At 42.6% G+C, this 18637-nt stretch overlaps 1 protein-coding gene across 1 annotated transcript in view; it reads left to right on the top strand.

Annotated features, from left to right (window-relative positions):
• Positions 1 to 18637, top strand: part of MRPL48 (mitochondrial ribosomal protein L48) — a 52185-nt gene continuing 33548 nt past the window's right edge. Inside the window, exons 1-3 of the mRNA XM_028158259.2 lie at positions 1 to 138; positions 11090 to 11142; positions 14508 to 14545. Of these exons, the coding sequence (XP_028014060.1) occupies positions 118 to 138; positions 11090 to 11142; positions 14508 to 14545 (112 nt within the window). The 5' untranslated portion in view covers positions 1 to 117. The remainder of the gene's footprint in view (positions 139 to 11089; positions 11143 to 14507; positions 14546 to 18637) is intronic.

Genomic DNA, 18637 nt, shown 5'->3' with positions numbered 1-18637 from the left:
CGGATATTGTGACGGGACCGGATCAAGGCCAGCCCGTCAGTGTTGTGAGCCGCCCGGGGACTGCAGCTGCTTGGGTTGATCTTCATTTTGCACAATAACAGGCTGCAGCAGCAAAGGATGAACGGAACTCTGGGGAAGGTAACGTGGGTTCCACGCACGCCGAGCGCGAGGGAGGTGGTGGGGAGAGCAGGGCTGGGAGGTGGCCCGGACGATCACCGCCTCTGCAGACATCCGGGTATAGAAAATGGCGAAAACGAGGCTCTTCCCGGCAGCACCTGCGGCGCCTTGTAATCAAAGCGTTGCGCTCCCTCCTCTCCACTCCGGGTGCCCTCGGCCGCACGATTCTGCGCGCCACGCAATTCTACCCTCGCCGCCCAGTGGCCTGAAAGGAGAAGGTCCCCTCCTTGGGAGGCACCACACCAGGATAGGTCCCAGTATGACTTAGAGCAGGTCATTTTATTTTTGTATTAACTCATCAAGTTCCAGAATTTTTTCTAAGAATACTGTTTTTGACCTGTTGAACTGATCGGGATGTGAGGCCACTTGGCGGTAAGGGAAGGGTGGTAATAAAATCCATGTTTACTTATGAAACCCTAAGTGACTGCAGTAAAACCATAAGAACCACTATAAAGGCAATCCTTGGCCTTCCCTTGTCCTCTTAACAGATCGAACAGATTTCAATTGTGCTCTTTCAGTTGTATCATGCATGCTTCTCAGAATAACAACTTATTTTTCAGTAATTTATGTCAAAATTTTATTTTAGGTATTAATTGTGGAGACTATATTTCCATGATGCACAGATTAGCATGTTTATTGCTGCTCATGGATCTACTAGTAATCATCTTGGGGCAACCCCTGAATTTCTCTGGCTTTGTTTCCTTAAGGGCCCAAGCCTCACTTCATTCTGTGTGAAATAACTCGCAGTTGTTCACTTTAGCCAAATTGTGAGGATTGGGCCAGATCTAGTAAAAGGAGAATAGCAAAATATCAGAAAGTTTCAAACTTCTTTAGTTAAAGACAATCAGATTGGTGACTCCATGCTCCTGCTCTATTTGCCTTGATTCTGAGGAATGCTGAAAGGGAGGGATCATTTTTCAAGGAATATGTTTTTGACCATTCTATACTCCAGGGGAGCCCATGGAAATCTGTCCTTAGGCCATCACTTAAGGGCATATAGTCTGATGCCACTGCCCCTTCTAGACTCCTTTGTAGACTATTTCATCTGCCCGCTGCTTTGTCCTTTATTTGCCAAATGCTTAATTCCTGATCCTTGATCTTGTGGAGCCTTCTCATTTGAAGTGCCCTCACCACCTATCCAAATGCTCCACCCTTCAGGCCCAGTTCACCTCATCTTTTCCACAAAATGTTTCTGATTACTCCAGCTAACGCGCCTGTTTATTTTCTGAACTCCTAACTGGTATTATGTTTTGACACCTAATCATGTGCAGTCTTATGACCATCCTTGTCTCAGCCTGTCTGGGAGTGTTAGTTAATACTTTACAGTTACAGAGAAAATCAATGGGATTCTCTCTCTTGCTAGTTGTATGACCTTAGGCAGGTTATTTGACCTCTCTCTGCTTCAGTTTCACATCTGTAAAATGCGTATCGTGATGCCCACTATATGAAATTGTTGTTTATAATCTAAGAGATTATAGAAGACTAGCGTTCCCGTTGCAGGAAAAATCCTGCAATAGGGTTTCCTGCTGCACTCTACCCCACCCCGCCTGCTCTCCTCCCTTGTCCCCCGCCCCGCCTTCTCCGCCAGCCCTCCCGCTCTCCTTCCTTCTCCCCCGGCCCCGCCTCCGCTCCTCCCTTCTCCCCCGCCCCGCCTTCTCTGCCAGCCTGCCTGCTTTTCTCCCTTTTCCGCCAGCCTGCCCGCTCTCCTTCCTTCGCCCCCGGCCCCGCCTCCACTCCTCCCTTCTCCCCCGGCCCCGCCTGCTCTCCTTCCTTCTCCCCCAGCCCCGCCTCCGCTCCTCCCTTCTCCTCCCCCTGGCTTGCTTGCTTCTCTGCAGCTTTGCTCCCTTCTGCAGCTCTTGGCTTCTTTCTACGCTGGCTTGATATGCAAATTAGCCACCATCTTTGTTGGGGTAATTTGCATACTTGTCCTGATTGGCTGGTGGGGTGGGGCTGGTGGGCATGGCTTGGGTGTAGCAAAGGTGCGGTCAATTTGCATATTTGTCTATTATTAGGTAGGATGATGTAAGACTACTTTGTAAGGTATGAAGGACTATACAAATAGGAATGTTGACATTATTCTATAATTAATAAGTGGCTTCATCTGCATAATTTAATTTGATCTTCATAATATTTTAAGATGATCCTAGCAGGTACAAGATGAGGATATGGACGCTACTAGCACTGCCTGGTACATAATAGGTTCTCAACTGTTTTCCTGAATGCTTGAATGAATGAACTCCTTGCTATAGGACAATAGCCTCTTAAGTGGTAGTATTGAGACAACAGCCTAGATTTTTACCTAAGACCCCACTGCCTTTCCTTTTCTGAGTATTTCACATCTCCTTACTTTGATAATAATCTTGGTTTTCCTAATCTGTGAAATGAAGAATGAAACAACCTTCCCAGTTGTCAATCCTTCCTTTTTTGTGACCTATACAGTCCATCATACTGATCTCACATTGCAATGTAATAAATAATTTGTACATCTGTCATCCTCACTAGAAATATTTAAAGGTAGGCAACTGTATTTTCTTCATGTCTGAATGTACTCATCTATAGTAGGTACCTGATAAAATATTGAATGAATAAGTGATTGAATAAATGTTGACATTACATGGTATCTACTTGGCAGAGCTAAGAATAGTACTTCAAACTCCTAGCTCAATTATCTTTCTTTGGGACTCTAAGACATTTTTAGCTTATAGTAATCTCAAATTTTAGATGAGTGAGAAGCCCAGCTTTATTGGAATAATACTGGATGGAATCATATAACTCCTTGGGTCAGTAGAAGTAGTACAGGCCTGGCCTGTGTTGTTCAGTGGTTTAGCATCGACCTATGAATCAAGAGGTTGCCAGTTCCATTCCCAGTCAGGGCACATGCCCAGGTTGCTGGCTCAGTCCCCGGTACGAGCGTGCAGGAGGCAGCCGATTGATGTTTCTATCTCTCTTTCCCTTCTCTCTCTGAAATTAATAAACACCAATAGAGATAGATGTGTCTATCGCTCTCTCTACCTTCCTCTCTCTCTGACATAAAAAACATTTTAAAAAAGTAGAACAGGGTGAATCTGACTAAGACACTAATGCTGATTTTCATCAAACCCAGAATAAATGTTGATTGATCAAGATGACAGCCCAGAAAGAGCAACTCAACTATGGGTACAGATCTCATAGTTCAAGTGAAACCATTGAGGGCTAACATGGAGTAGAGTTCATATGAACAAGTGACAAATCGACAGACATGAATTAGGAGGACATAAGAAGATAGGAAATAGGAAACAAATGTACAGTGCCTAGAAGGGCAGGGGGTCCAAAATCCCAGGAAAATTGTCAAGAAGTTCACTATATCCTGGTCACTACTAGACTGTAAGTGGAGAACAGGGACATTTTCTATTTTGTGCATGGTTTTATCTTCAGCACCCGTCACACACTAAGATATATATTGTTTAGTAAATGAGGAGCTGAACAATCACCACCGCTATCATCGATGCTACTTATTCTACCATTAACAATGTGCCTTGCACTTGCTAAGCCCTTTTTATATATTATCTAATTTAATCATATAAACAATTCTATGAGGTAAATATTTTTATAACCTCTTTAGAGATATAGAAGTAAGGTTTGGAGGCATTTATTAATTCGACCAGTAAATATTTATTGAGCCCAGCTGGTGTAGCTCAGTGGCTGAGCGTCGACCTATGAACCAGGAGATCACAGTTCGATTCCCAGCCAGGTTGCGGACTTGATGCCCAGTTTGGGGCCATGCAGGAGGCAGCTGATCAATGATTTTCATCATGGATGTTTCTGTCTCTCTTCCTCTCTCTCTCTGAAATCAATTAAAAAATATTTTTAAAAATGTTTATTGAGCACTTGCTATGTGTAGAAAATGTGCTAGTTGCTGGGATGTAGCTTTTCCTGTTTTCATGGAACTTGTATTCCATGAAAGAGGCAGATGAATTAAATATGTAACTTTGTGTGATAAATGCCACAAAAGAAAGATTCTGGGTGTTGTATGGATGTGTAACAGCAGGATCCAAGCAAGTCTGCACAGTCAGGAAAGTATTCTTGAGGTTGTTACATGACTATGACTTAAAGAATGATATAACATTTTTTTTTTTTTAATGATAGAGAGCATGTGCAAAAACCTTGAAATGAGAACACACTGGGAATTTCAGAGGGCCCAAGGAAATTGGGAGAGAAGCAGTGGGGCTTGGATCAAGGGAGAATGTGCAGAGAAGTACGGGGATGAGAGTTGGGGAGATAGTAGGGGAGTGGGCTTACAGTTCAGGAGATGACCACAGGTATAGTTCAGGAGATGACCACAGGTATTTTGAAACTGAATTTAGTCCTGGAGGACGTTAGGGAATTGGGCCATCTAGCAGTTATGATGTGAGGCCAGCTATTTCTTTTTTTTTTTTAATACTGAGATATAATTCACATATCATAATATTCACCCTTTAAAAGTGGACAACTAAGTGGTTTTTAGCATATTCACAAAACTGTGCAGCTATCACCACTATCTAGTTCCAGAATATTTTCATCACTCCAAAAAGAAACCCTGTACTCATAACAAGTCACTTATCATTCCCCAGTAGCCCTGGCAAACCCCTGGTAACCACTAATCTACTTTCTGTCTCTATGGGTTTGTCTGTTCTGGTCATTTCATATAAATGAAATCATACAGTATCTGAGGCCATGAATTCCTTAAGTGCCTTGCCTATACAGCTAGTAAAATGGAAGTGCTAATATTCAAACCCAGGTCTTTGTGAATTTATAACCTGTGCCCCTAACTGCCATAAAGACTCACTTTGATAGTGCAAAGACCGACTTTGATAGTCTGTCATTCTTTAAGTCATAGCCATGTAACAACCTCAACATCAGACGAGAAAGGCTAGAGGAAAACTATAAACAAAAACAGTTTTGAAAGAACTTAGAAAAAGGTCAGCTAGAACACATCTACTAGCTATGTGTATTGGGCATATTAATTCACCTTTCTGAGCTTTGGTATCCTCACAGTAAAACGGGATAGAAATATCTATCTCACAGAATCGTTGTGAGCAATAAAGGAAATGATGTTTGGCATATAGCAGGTGCTTAACAAATAGGATTATTTAGGCTATTATTAGCATATTAATTTCACTAATATGAATTGGTATTACTCTTTCAAGAGGTAAGTGGCAAAATGTCAATCATGGGCTTTGGATTCAGTCAGACTTGGGGTTGAATTCTTGGCACCTCTGACCAAGTTTATAACTTTGAGCTATTGAACCTAAGCCTCTGTATTTTCCTCTATAAAACAGACAATTATCTCAATAATGACTCTATCTTTGGTATAAAGATTAATTGAAATAATATGTGTAAAGTGCTTAGCACAAAGGATGTATTCAATAAGTAGTAGTAAAAATGCTCTTTTAAATAATATTTGTTAATATACAAATATATTCTGTTAATCTTCATAAAACACCTCTCAGTTGTTTCCTCATGGGCCCCTGACCCACTGCTGGCACCACCCACCCTGGGGCTCTGGTGTCTAAGGCTGCTCGTCTATACTAATAAAAGGGTAATATGCTAATTACATTGGACATCTTCCAGACAACCTTCCAGATGTCCTTCCAGACAAAGCCACGTTGGCGGGCCAAGGCAGAGGCGGTTAGGGGCGATCAGGCTGGCAGGGGAGAGCAGTTAGGGTGATCAGGCTGGTAGGGGAGAGCAGTTAGGGGGATCAGGCAGGCAGGCAGAGTGGTTAGGGGTGATCAGGCAGGCAGGCAGGTGAGCAGTTAGGAGCCAGTGGTCCCGGATTGTGAGAGGGATGTGCAGTATCGGACCTAAACTGGCAGTCAGACGTTCCCCGGGTGGTCCCAGATTGGAGAGGGTGCAGGCTGGGCTGAGGGACCCCCCCACCCATTCACGCATTTCGTGCACTGGGCCTCTAGTCCTATAGAATAAAAGCCTAATATGCAAAACAACCGAACTGCGGAACGACCGGTTGGCGGGGGTGGGGGGTGGGGCGGGGCCAGCGAGTGAAGTGGTGCCAGGCCAGCCAAGGCGGGTGCCAGCAGGCAGAGGGAGGGGATGGCGATCGGGGGGCGGGGGGGCAGCAGCGGCGACCGGCGGGGTGACCGAGAAAGGGTGATAGAGGGGCAGGGCTGGCTGCTCACCAGCCGGTGCTGTCCCCTGATTGGCCCACCAGTCGCCTCTCGCAGAGGGAGGCCAGACTGCGGCTTAGGCCCCTGAGGGCTCCCGGACTGCAAGAGGGTGCAGGCTGGGCTGAGCGACCCGCCTCCCGCCCCTGCTGAGTGCATGAAAATTTGTGGACTGGGCCTCTAGTGAACTATAAGGTTTTTCCCCCTGACTTTGCTTTTTTGGTAGCTGTGAAATCTTTCCAGTTCTTGGCTCCCAAGCTCCTGGGACAAGTATTTTTATATTCCATTGTGGCAGCTGTGTCCTCATTCATTCATTCATTCACTAGCAGGACTGCCCTCCTCTTCCATTTGCTCCAGAGCTGGAGCTGCTCTTCATTTGCTGACTGGGAGGAGGGGGTATTTGTGGATGCAGTCCCAAAATAGATTACTTTGGTCCTGATAAATAATGCTGAGCATTGCAGGGAGAGGAGCACATTTCCCAGAGCTGAAAGGAAGTAGCAGTCACACCACAGTTTGAATGTCTTCCAGAAAGTTGTCAGCCTTTAAGCCTGGCTTTTAGATAATTACATCCTTTGCTATTGTAGTGACTCTGAACAATTAAAGTGAGGAAAAATCAGTCTCATCTAGATCTTCCTTCCCATCCAATACTTCCTCTGTATGAAGTGACCCATTTAAGAATATATTCTGTTCACTGGATTTCTGTTCTGCTTGTGATGATGGTTGACAGATCTTGGGACTGGAGGAACCTTAGAGTCATTTGTTATAACTTCAGAGGGCAGCACTAGCCAAGGTACTGTTGACAAAAGGTTGCTGCCACCAATCCAACCCCAACAGGAGCCCCCAGTTTAGGATGGGTGAGGGGGCAGAAACTTTACTCATATGAATAGCTTGCAAACCCGGGAAACACAGCCTCTGGTGGAAACTGAAAGTTCACTCCATGAGGACAAAGGGGAGGCCCCTTTATATAAAGTCCCTGCCCTGATCCCTGATAGGTCCATTTTTATGCAAATGAGGAATCCAAATTTGCACATTCTGATTGGTTCAATTAGCACTGCTCTGATTGGTCAGAATCCCATATTCTTTTTTTTTTTTAAATATATTTTATTGATATTTTACAGAGAGGAAGAGAGAGAGATAGAGAGTTAGAAACATCGATGAGAGTGAAACATCGATCAGCTGCCTCTTGCACACCCCCTACTGGGGATGTGCTCACAACCAAGGTACATGTCCTTGACCGGAATCGAACCTGGGACCCCTGAGTCCGCAGGCCGACGCTCTATCCACTGAGCCAAACCGGTCTCGGCCAGAATCCCATATTCTAATTGGTCATTATGGAGTTGCTCTAATTGGTCAGTAAGTATGCAAATGAGGATGTGGTTGAGCAGTTCTGATTGGATGAGGCAGGTCTTAGCCCATTGGTCAAAATACAGTTACTAGGAACTCCTTTATAATGGTTGACTCTGAACACAGTGCAGGAGGTTGGTAACTCAGTCTGTACCTTTCCCCTGAGATGCAGAGTGCATCAGAGGCCTCTGTCCCTAACGGCTGCTAGACTCTGGTTAGGAATTTGGGCCCAGTTAACTATGAGGAGTCCTTTGCAGTTATTTTCCTTCTTAAGGTCCACAATATGGTGGCTAGAGGTGGGGGAGCCAGCTGGCGTCCTGTTTCCTGGGCCTCACAGTTGCCTACTCTCTATCTTTTATGTTAGGTTAAGCATTTTGCACACATACTTTACAAAGTCTTTTAGTATCTGATTTAATTGTGATTTTTAGGATTGTCTATGTACTTTGTTCTTCCTTCCTATTTGTTCTATTCATCACGACCTCACATACTCTGGGAGACTTTTCTTAAATTTGAACATTTCCTAAGCACCAAAACATTCATTTCATTTATGTGAGAGAGGGTGTAAAATAGAAAATTATTTTCTTTGAGTCAGAGAAACCTAAGATCCTTTGCTAGTTTTGATAGTAGTTGTTGGGCTTTGGGTAAATTACTTAATCTCAAGTCTCCTCAACTGCAAAAATGGGATAATAATAATTATAAGGGAATTAGAATTTAGACACACAATAGGCATTCAATAGGTGGTAGCATTGCTTATCACTTCTTTCTAACCATTTATTTATTCACCAAAACAAACCTTGATTGAATGTCTACAATATGCCTGAGAGGAATATGACAGTACATTACCCTTGCCCCTGAGGATCTCTTGGTTTAGCATACTGATCTATAGGTGATGTTAAGAGTTTTAGTCAATCCCTTGAAGTAGTATGTATATTCATGCCTATATGTATTTGTCTGGGAAGAAGGTTCATGTCTTTGAGCAAATTCTCAGCAATGTCTTTAATAACCCAAAAGCTAAGAATTTCTTCTGGCCATCTCTGCCTGGATTTCCTGCCAGAAGTGCTTGTTCATACGACTTAGTGTGACTTAATCATATAATGCTTATACTATTGCTTAGCTGTTTGATAGAAATGTATACCATATCCCCAGCCATTTGAACTATGGGATAGGGATTGTGCTTACATTTCTTCCCCAACTTTTTAAAATTGAATTGAGAGAGAGGAAGGGAGAGAGAGAGAGAGAGAGAAACATAGATGTGAGAGCAAAACATCCATCAGTTGCCTTCCACACATGCCAGGATTGGGTGACTGAACCCTCAACCTTGTGCCCTGACCTTATGGTGTACCAGATGACACTCCACCAACCGAGCCACACCTGCCAGGGCTGTGCTTACATATTTTAACAGCTTTATTGAGATATAATTCAAGTACTATACTATTCACCTATTTAAAATGTGCAATTCAATGGCTTTTAATATATTCAGAGTTGTGCAACCATCACTACAATCAATTTTAGAACATTTTCATCATCGGAAAAAAAACCCATATACCTTGGCTGTCATTCCTAGCTCCTCAGATCCTCAGCCCTAGTCAACCACTAACCCACTTTCACTATAGATTTGCCTATTCCCAGTATCCTATCTAATAAAAGGGTAATATGCAAATTAACCATCACTCCATCACAAAGATGGAAGTGCCCATAGCGACCGGGGAGGGACACTGGCGGTGTCACCCTGGCAATGCGAGCCCAGTGTCCTGAGCCCTGGCCACGCGGAGGGAGGGAGGGGTCTCTGGCCAGAGGCCGGGGTGCGGGATGCTGGCATTGCAGGCTGGACTGAGGGACCACCCCTCTCCCCCCCCCATGCACGAATTTCGTGCACGGGGCCTCTAGTTTCATATAAATGTAGTCATATAATATTTGGCCTTTGTGACTGATTTCTATCACTTAGCATAATATTTTCAAAGTTTATCCATGTTGTTACATTTTGTTTTTATTTTTTAAATATATTTTTATTGATTTCACAGAGAAAGGGAGAGGGAGAGAGAGATAGAAACATCAACAATAAGGGAATCATTGATCAGCTGCCTCCTGCATGCCTCACACTGGGAATCCAGCCCACAACCCAGGCATATACCTTGACCAGGAATCGAATCATGACCTCCTGGTTCATAGGTCGATGCTCAACCACTGAGCCATGCCAGCCAGGCACATTTTGTTTTATATTCCCTTTAATATTGAGCACAGTACAGTAGTTGGCACATAATAGTCTTTTTAAAAATAAACTTTATTTTATAATAGTTATAGAATTACAGAAAAGATGCAAGATTGTACAGAGAATTCCCATATACCTCACATCTAGTTTTCCCTATTATTATCTTAAATTAGTATGGCACATTTTCCATAATTAATGAACTAGTATTGATATATTATTATTAAAGTCCACACTTTATTCATTATTCTTTCTTTTAAAAAAATCTGATGTCCTTTGTTTGTTCCAGAATCCCATCCAGGATATTATGTTACATTTAGTTGTCATGTCTCCTTAGCCACCTATTTTTTGTGACAGTTTCTCAGACTTCCCTTTGTTTTTGTCTAACAGGCTTTTAACAAATACATATTGAAGGAATTGAAATTGTTACCCACAGTGGACAGGATTTTATCTTTATGTACCTTAAGGACATTTAATATTTATTTTCTAGTTACTTTATAAAAAGACTTCCTCTTTGTTAAATACTCCCTTCGTAAAGCTATACTGGTGATCTTTTGAGTGGGTGCCCGGTAGGACAGGCTGAGATTGAAATAACTGGGGAGCGGGGAGCCTCAGGGAGAAAAGCTTCCATTTCTACTGCCTCCTTTCATTACTGTTTTTTTTGATGTTGGTATCACTATTGTTACTATTGAGAGAAATCGTGTGTTGTAATAGAGGCATAGCCTTTGGAGTAAAACAGTCCTCTTAGCTACTTATTAGCTATAATATCTTGGGCTATAACCGCAGTGGGCCTTAGTTACCTCACCTGTAAAATTGCTTTCAAGTGTTTTGAGAATTAGGGAAGAAGTTAAGAAAGTCTGTTGCATGGTGCTTGTGCTTGGCAGAAGCATCATAGTTGTTGATCGATATTAGAAAAATAGATCAAATTAGAAAGGGGAAATAAGGTTTTTTTCTTTAAAAAACAAAAAGCGCCCCCCAGGGGGCAGCATGGAAGGGGGGCTTCTGTTTTTTGAGCATTTTCTGTAGAGGGTGGAATAAGAAAAAAAAAAGATGACCTTGGTTTGCCTGCATATTTAATATTAACTATAGGACAGCTTCTTTGCCTGACAAGAGACGTTGGGTCCTTTTGGTTTGTGTGCTATGAGTTCTAGCCTCTTTGTGAAGAGATGCTTGGAAGTTTATCCGTGCTTAAGATTGTCCTAACATGGCTATTTTGCTGTAGGTGCTGTGTTTGAAGAACGATATCATTTTTAAGAAAGCCTTTCCTCTCTTAAGGTAAGGATATTAATAACAATAGTTAAATATAGTTAACATTTGCATTCTGCCAGTTAGTTCACACAGCATTTTTCTTTCATCATCTACATTTGCATGTCTACTAAGCATCTTGAGCATGAACACCTCTGCCATCTTGCCTTTTTTTTTTTTTAATTGATTTCAGAGAGGGAGAGGGAAATAGAGATTCCATTCATCAGCTGCCTCCTGCACACCCACTTCTGGAGGTCGAGCCCACAACCTAGGCATGTGCCCTTGACTGGAATCGAACCTGGGTCCCTTCAGTCCGCAGGCTGACGCTCTATCCAATGAGCCAAACCACCTAGGGCCTGCAATCTTGCTCTTTATCCATTCTCAGTGAATGGTTAACTCCATTCATCTAGTTGCTTAGGTCAGAATCCTTGGAGTGATCCTTGACATTGTTATTTCTCTCACTCTACATCCAATTCTTTAACAAATCCTGTTGGCTCAACTTTTGAAATATAGAATTAAACCAATTTCAGGTTTCTGTTTTGCTAAACTACCAGGGACCAGCTCCTTAACTTCTTAACTACAATTATGCTGCCTTCTAAGTGGTCTCACTGCCTTCACTTTTGTCTTCTATCCTTCTAAAATCAGAGTGATTCTTTTAAAATCAAGTTAGCTCATGTTACTTCTCTCTCAGACTTTCCCATCTTAGTCAAGATAAGTTCTACAGTCCTACGATGGCTTATAAGTCTTTATCTAATCTGTTCCCTCATTGTATACTATTACTTACTCACTGGCTCCCTTTCTATTCCTTGACCTAAGCACTCTCCCACCTAAGGATCTTTGCACATTCTCCCCTCAGATAGCCATATGGTTTGTCCTCTGACTTTATTCAGGTTTGTGCCCAAATGTTATCTTTATCTCATCAGGGAGGCCTTCCCTAACTACACCTCCCATCAATCTCTATCCCCTTACCTTGCTTTATTTTTCAAAGCAGGTATCACCACCTGACACATTTTATATATATGTATGTGTATATTTATTTAAATTATCTGTCTTCCTCACCCTGCCCACTAGAATATAATCATCATATGGATAAAGACTTGCTAGTTTTGTTTATTGCTATATCCCAAGGGCCTAGAATGGTGTCTGACACATAGTAGGCATTTAATAAATATTTGTTTAATGAATTAATAGTTCTTCATAATTATCTGGTGAGACAGGTGATATTATCACAATTTTATGCATAAATAACTGAGGTTCAAAATGGTAGATCAATTGCTCAAAGATGACCTAGCTAATATGAGTTGGAGTTGGGATTCAAACCCAAGTTGTTTTTTCACTCTTCTGTATACACAGTATGCTACCTCCCCATTGTTTTTTCTCCGGATGATAATGAAGAGCATTTAGCAGTTTATTTCTCAATTCATCAGATATCCACTGAATGTCTTATGTGTGGCAGCCACATGATGTAAAACAATGAATTGAATATCTTCCTGGACCACATGAGCCTGGATGATTTCTTTAATCCCTTATATTGATTGAAGCCTTTTCCTCTTATTCCCTTTCCATCTTAATCTATTTTTCTATTAATCAGTCAATGATTTAATATGCATTTACTATGGCACCATGCTAGGCATTTTACATGTTCTCTCATTAACAAAAAACACTACAGGACAAATATATAAATATTGTTATTTTACAAAAGAGGTATCTGGCCCTGGCCAGGTAGCTCAGTTGGTTAGTATCATCCCGATATGCCAATATTTTGGGTTCAATCCCTAGTCAGGGCACATACAAGAATCTATGAATGGTTTTGGCCAGTGTTGTTCAGTGTTGAGAGCATCAGCCTGAGGACTGAAGGATCTGGGTTCGATTCCCAATCAAGGGCATGTACCTGGGCTACAGGCCTGATCCAGGCCTAGGTGGGGGTGTGTGCAGGAGGCGGCCAATCAATGTATCTCTCTGACATTGATGTTTTTCTCTCTCTCTCTCTCTCCCCCCTCCCTTCCTTCCTTCTCTCTTTCTCTCTCTGTGAAATCAATATATTTAAAATAAAAAAGAGGAAACTGGCTTAGAGAGTTTAAAATACATTTTTAGTCCCATGAGATGAGATAACTGTGTTACAGAGACACAAAACAACTTGCCTAAGGTCACAGTTTGGAAATGGTGGAATCAGCATTTAATCACAGATCTGCTTGTCTCTAACTTGTCGCACAGTTTAGTGTCAACGCTTTGCAGGATACTGATTTAAAATACTCTGATTACCTAGTCAACCAAACAGAACTATTGTAAATTATTTACTTATTTATTATTATTATTATTGTTATTGATTTTAGAGAGAGGAAGCAGGAGAGAAAGACAGAAAGAACATTGATGTGAGAGAGAAACATTGATGGGTTGCCTCCCATTGTGCCCTGACCAGAGATCAAACCTGCAACCTTTCGGTGTACAGGATGACACTCCAACCAACTGGGCCACCTGGCCAGCGCCAAACAGAACCATTTTATTCTCCTCCATATTCACTGGCATCTGTATCCAGTCTAGCTCTCATTGCTGTCCCTTCCTCTCCATCTTCCATGAGCATGTTCTAAAAACGCAAGGCTATTATAAGAACCAACTCACTGGTTCTCTTGCCTCAGTCTCACCTCTTTCCATTCATTTCTCCCCTACTGCCAGGGTTAACTTTCCAAAACTTAATTTTTTTTTACCTCTAATGCATTTTTTTTTATTGTCTAAAGTTTTATCCCAATTGATCCCCCCAAAAAACTTAATCTTGATCATATCACTCCTGTGCTTAAACTCTGCCAGGAGCTTCCCACTGCCTACACAGAATAAAGACCAAACTCCTTAGCACAACATACGAGGTTCTTTATAACCTGACTCCCTATTACCTCTTTCACTCTGTTCCCTTCTCTGCAGCTTAAATTCCACTTACATCCAGTTGCTTGCTGTTCCCTAAACACACTACTTTTATCCCTCTGCTTAGAATGCTTTACCTGTTAGGGTAAATAATCCAGAACCGTTAATTTTTAGAGCTCAGCTCAAATAGTTTCACCTCCCTGGTGGAAATGATCACACTTTCCTTTGTGTTCTACCAAATCTTGTGCATGTTTTTGTTCTGGATCAGTACTATACTGTGGTTCACATTTGTTTACATACAGTATCTCTCTCCCAACTAGACCAAGATAGAGACATTTACTTTGTATTTTTGTATCCTCAAGACCTATGCACATTGGCTGGCACATAGTAGGTACTTAATAATATTTGTGGAAAGGAGGGAAGGAGGAAATATCCGGCACTGACTTATCCTTAATGAGGAGTATACAAGTTTTGATAACTGCGAATATATAGTGGGTATCTAATTGTATTCAACATACTCTCTCTCTCTCTCTTTTTAGGTTCAAAACTTCTGGAGAGAATCCCATTTGTTCTGCAGGTAAGCATTTTTTTCCTGGTATAGTCTGCTTACCTTAAGTGACTAACACTAATAATTTTTCTAGAAGGATGCCTAACATACCTTTGAGTAGAGTGGCTGCGACCAAATCCAAGCCCTCACATGGAATAGGATAGTGGGCAAGAACAAAAAGAAATTGTTAGGAGCAAGAGCTCTACAGTTTGTTTAGATTCCAACTCTAACTCATATTTATTGTGTGACCTTTGGCTACTTCCCCATTACTTCGTTTCCTCACTTTTAAAAAATGGGGATAATTAGAACGTGGCCAGGTAACTTAGTTGGTTGGAGCATTGTCCTAATGCACCAGGGTTGTAGGTTCAATCCTTGTTCAGGGGACAAACGGGAGTCAACCAATGAATGCATAAATAAGTGGAACAACAAATCAATGTGTGTGTCTCTCTCTCCCCCCACCCTCTCCTTCCTTCTCTCTTCTTCTATCTCTAGAATCAATCAATAAATAAAAATTTAAACATGGGGATAATTATAGTACTAACTACAGTGAATTATTTGAAGATTCAGTGAGGTAAAACACATAAAGTGCTCAAAAAGTTAGATGTTTTTGTTATTATTTCTATTACTAGAGGCCCGGTGCATGAAAATTCATGCACTGAATGGGGGGTCCCTCAGCCCGGCCTGCTCCCTCTCACAGTCCGGGAGCCCTCAGGGGCAGGAGGCGACCCAGCGATCAGGGGAAGACGACGCCCCATCACACCTCTGCTGCTGACACTGCCGGCAGCACAAACCTTGGCTGGTCCTGGTTACCTGAGCCTCAGGCAGCCCTAGGTGGCTGGGCAGCCACCACCTGAGACTTGCCTGCACCTCGGCTGCCCCTGGGGGGCTTAGGGGAGCGCCACCATCTTTGAGGGTGGGGAATTCAATTAGCATATTCCCTCCTTATTGGCTGTGGGCACCACCAACTTTGAGGGCAGGGAAGTCAATTAGCATATTCCCTCCTTATTGGCTGTGGGTGCCATCTTTGCGACAGCATGAGGGTCAATTAGCATATCCCCTCTTTATTAGATAGGAATAGTGTTACTATTCCAGACTTATTTTTCTTTTTCTTTTTTTTTAATATATTTTATTGATTTTTTACAGAGAGGAAGGGAGAGGGACAGAGAGCCAGAAACATCGATGAGAGAGAAACATCAACCAGCTGCCTCCTGCACACTCCCCACCAGGGATGTGCCTGCAACCAAGGCACATGCCCTTGACCGGAATTGAACCTGGGACCTTTCAGTCCGCAGACCGACGCTCTATCCACTGAGCCAAACCAGTTTCAGCCCAGACTTATTTTTCATGTCTATCATCTGCCAGGTTAGGGCTTTTCTTTTAGTATTTTGTAATGACTGTCCATTCAATCTGATTAACTCAATAAATTTTAATCTGTTTCAATCTAATTATTAACCATTTTTGCTTTGTCTATTATGTGAGAAATTTCAAAGCTATTGTTGTATTTCAATGAAATCTGTCATTTTTCTAAAGAGTATCAGAGCAAAGGAATGACAGTAAAGAAGGGAACTAACATTTACTGAGTGCTTAATATGTGCCAGGCAATGTATAAGAGGTTTGATATCTGTTAATTATTTTAGAAGATGGCTGCAATGTATAGAGAATCACCATTTCTTTTAGCCCCCAAGCCCAGCATCTCAAAATATGGGCTTCTTTTTATTATTGGTTCTCTCAACAAACATTTATTGTACCAGGATATGTGTTAGGTGCTGGGGATAAAAAACTAAGAGGATACAGTCCTTGCCATTTGGAAGCTAATAGTCTTGTAAGAAATAATTTTCCCCCCAAGAATACTACAATGAACACTTATGTACCCACCACTTAGATTTAACTGTTGTTAACATTTTGCTTTCTCTATAGTGAAGTATCAGACATCATGATACTTCACCTTTATATAAGTCAGCATGCATTTCTAGAAATAAGGACATTTTTTACATTCTGTTAAAGAGACACAAAACCATTATCTCACACGAGAAAATCCTATATAATAAAAGGGTAATATGCAAATTGACCAAACCGTGGAACGAGCAGTCGCTATGACGTGCGCTGACCACCAAGGGGCAGATGCTCAACGCAGAAGTGCTCTGGTGGTCAGTGTGCTCCCACAGAGGGAGCGCCGCTCAGCCAGAAGCCGGGCTCATGGCTGGCAAGCACAGCGGCGTTGGTGGGAGCCTCTCCCACCTCCGAGGCAGTGCTATGGAGCAGCAAGCCCGGCTTCTGGCTGAGTGGAGTTCCCACAGGGGAAGCTAGGCTCACGGCTGGTGAGTGCAGCGGTGGTGGCGGGAGCCTCTCCCGCCTCCGTGGCAGCGCTAAGGACCCCTCGGGGGATGTCCACCTGCTGGCTTAGGCCCACTCCCCACCAGCAGTTGGACATCCCCTGAGGGGTCCCAGACTGCAAGAGGGCACAGGCTGGGCTGAGGGACCCCTTCCTCCCCTCCCCCGTGCACAAATATCGTGCACCGGGCCTCTAGTTAATAATAATGCCTCAATATCATCTAATACCTTATCCACTTTCTCAGTTGTCCCCAAAATGTCTTTTGTGAGATTATTTATAACCAAGAGCTAATAAAGGTTTACACTTTGTATTTCACTATTCTGTCACCTTTAATCTAGAACAGCTCTACCACTATTTTCCTATAACAGTGACTTTTTGATTGGGCCAGACCATTTGTCTTATAGAATGTCCTCCCTCCTTGATTTGTCTGATTCTCATGGTGTTGTGTAACATGTTCTTCGGCCCCCTTTCAACAAACTGAAAGTTAGATCTACAAGCTTGACTAGATTTAACTTAAATAGTTTTAACAAGAAAACCAACTGATGCTCTGAACTTCATTTTGCATCTGTCAGGAGATTTAAAAAGAAATAACTGATTATAAGAATGTTTGATTATAAAAGTGAAAAACATACATTTTAGAGAATATGGAAAACACACACACACACACACACACACACACACACACACAAAGAAGCTGAAAAAACTGAAGAAAAGTCACTTCTAATCCTACCATCCAGAGATTACTGCTTAACATTTTAGTGTAGCCGAAACCGGTTTGGCTCAGTGGATAGAGCGTCGGCCTTCGGACTAAAGGGTCCCAGGTTCGATTCCGGTCAGGGGCATGTACCTTGGTTGCGGGCATATCCCCAGTGGGGGGTGTGCAGGAGGCAGCTGATCGATGTTTCTCTCTCATCGATATTTCTAACTCTCTATCCCTCTTTCTTCCTCTCTGTAAAAAATCAATAAAATATATTTAAAAAAAAACACATTTTAGTGTATATCCTACCAGGTCTTTTTCTAGGTCTCTCTCTCTCTCCAGATATATATGCATGTGGGAACCAGTGATGATATATTATGCTTTATCATTTCCTTTTTCCCACTTAATTTATAGTGAACATTTTCTACTATCCTATATAATAAAAGCCTAATATGCAAATCGACCAAATGGTGGAACGACCGGCAGAATGACCGGTAGCAATGACACGCACTCAGCACTAGCAGGCAGACGCTCAACGCAGGAGCTGTCCCCTGGTGGCCAGTGTGCTCCTACAGGGGGAGTGCCGCTCAGCCAGAAGCTGGGCTCATGGCTGGCGAGTGCAGTGGTGGTGGTGGGAGCCTCTCCAGCCTCTGTGGCAGCGAGCTGAGTGGTAAGGAGCAGCGAGCAGGTGGGCGGTAAGGAGCGAGGGGTCCCAGACTGTGAGAGAGATGTCTGACTGCCAGCTTAGGCCCACTTCCCGGCAGTGGGACATCCCCCAAGGGACCGCCCCCCCCCCCCCTCCCCAGTGCACGAAATAATAAATAAATAGATAATCTATGTAATTATTTTGAATGTATTGCCTTAAGAGAAACAATTTGGAGGGGAAGATTCTGAGCCCGATTTTGAAGATGTTGAATTGAGTGCTTGTGAGGAGGATATATTAAGTACCCCATTGGATACATTAATCTTGAGCGCAAATATAGGTTTGGATTGAAACTGTAAATTTGGAAGTCATCATAGTGTCCATCTTAAGTCATGGGAATGAATGAGACCACCTGAGGAGAACAAATAGAGAAGAGGCCCAAGGATCAGA

Source organism: Eptesicus fuscus, chromosome 13 (assembly GCF_027574615.1).
Source record: "Eptesicus fuscus isolate TK198812 chromosome 13, DD_ASM_mEF_20220401, whole genome shotgun sequence".
NCBI lineage: Eukaryota > Metazoa > Chordata > Mammalia > Chiroptera > Vespertilionidae > Eptesicus > Eptesicus fuscus.
This window is presented reverse-complemented; position numbering and strand designations above follow the sequence as displayed.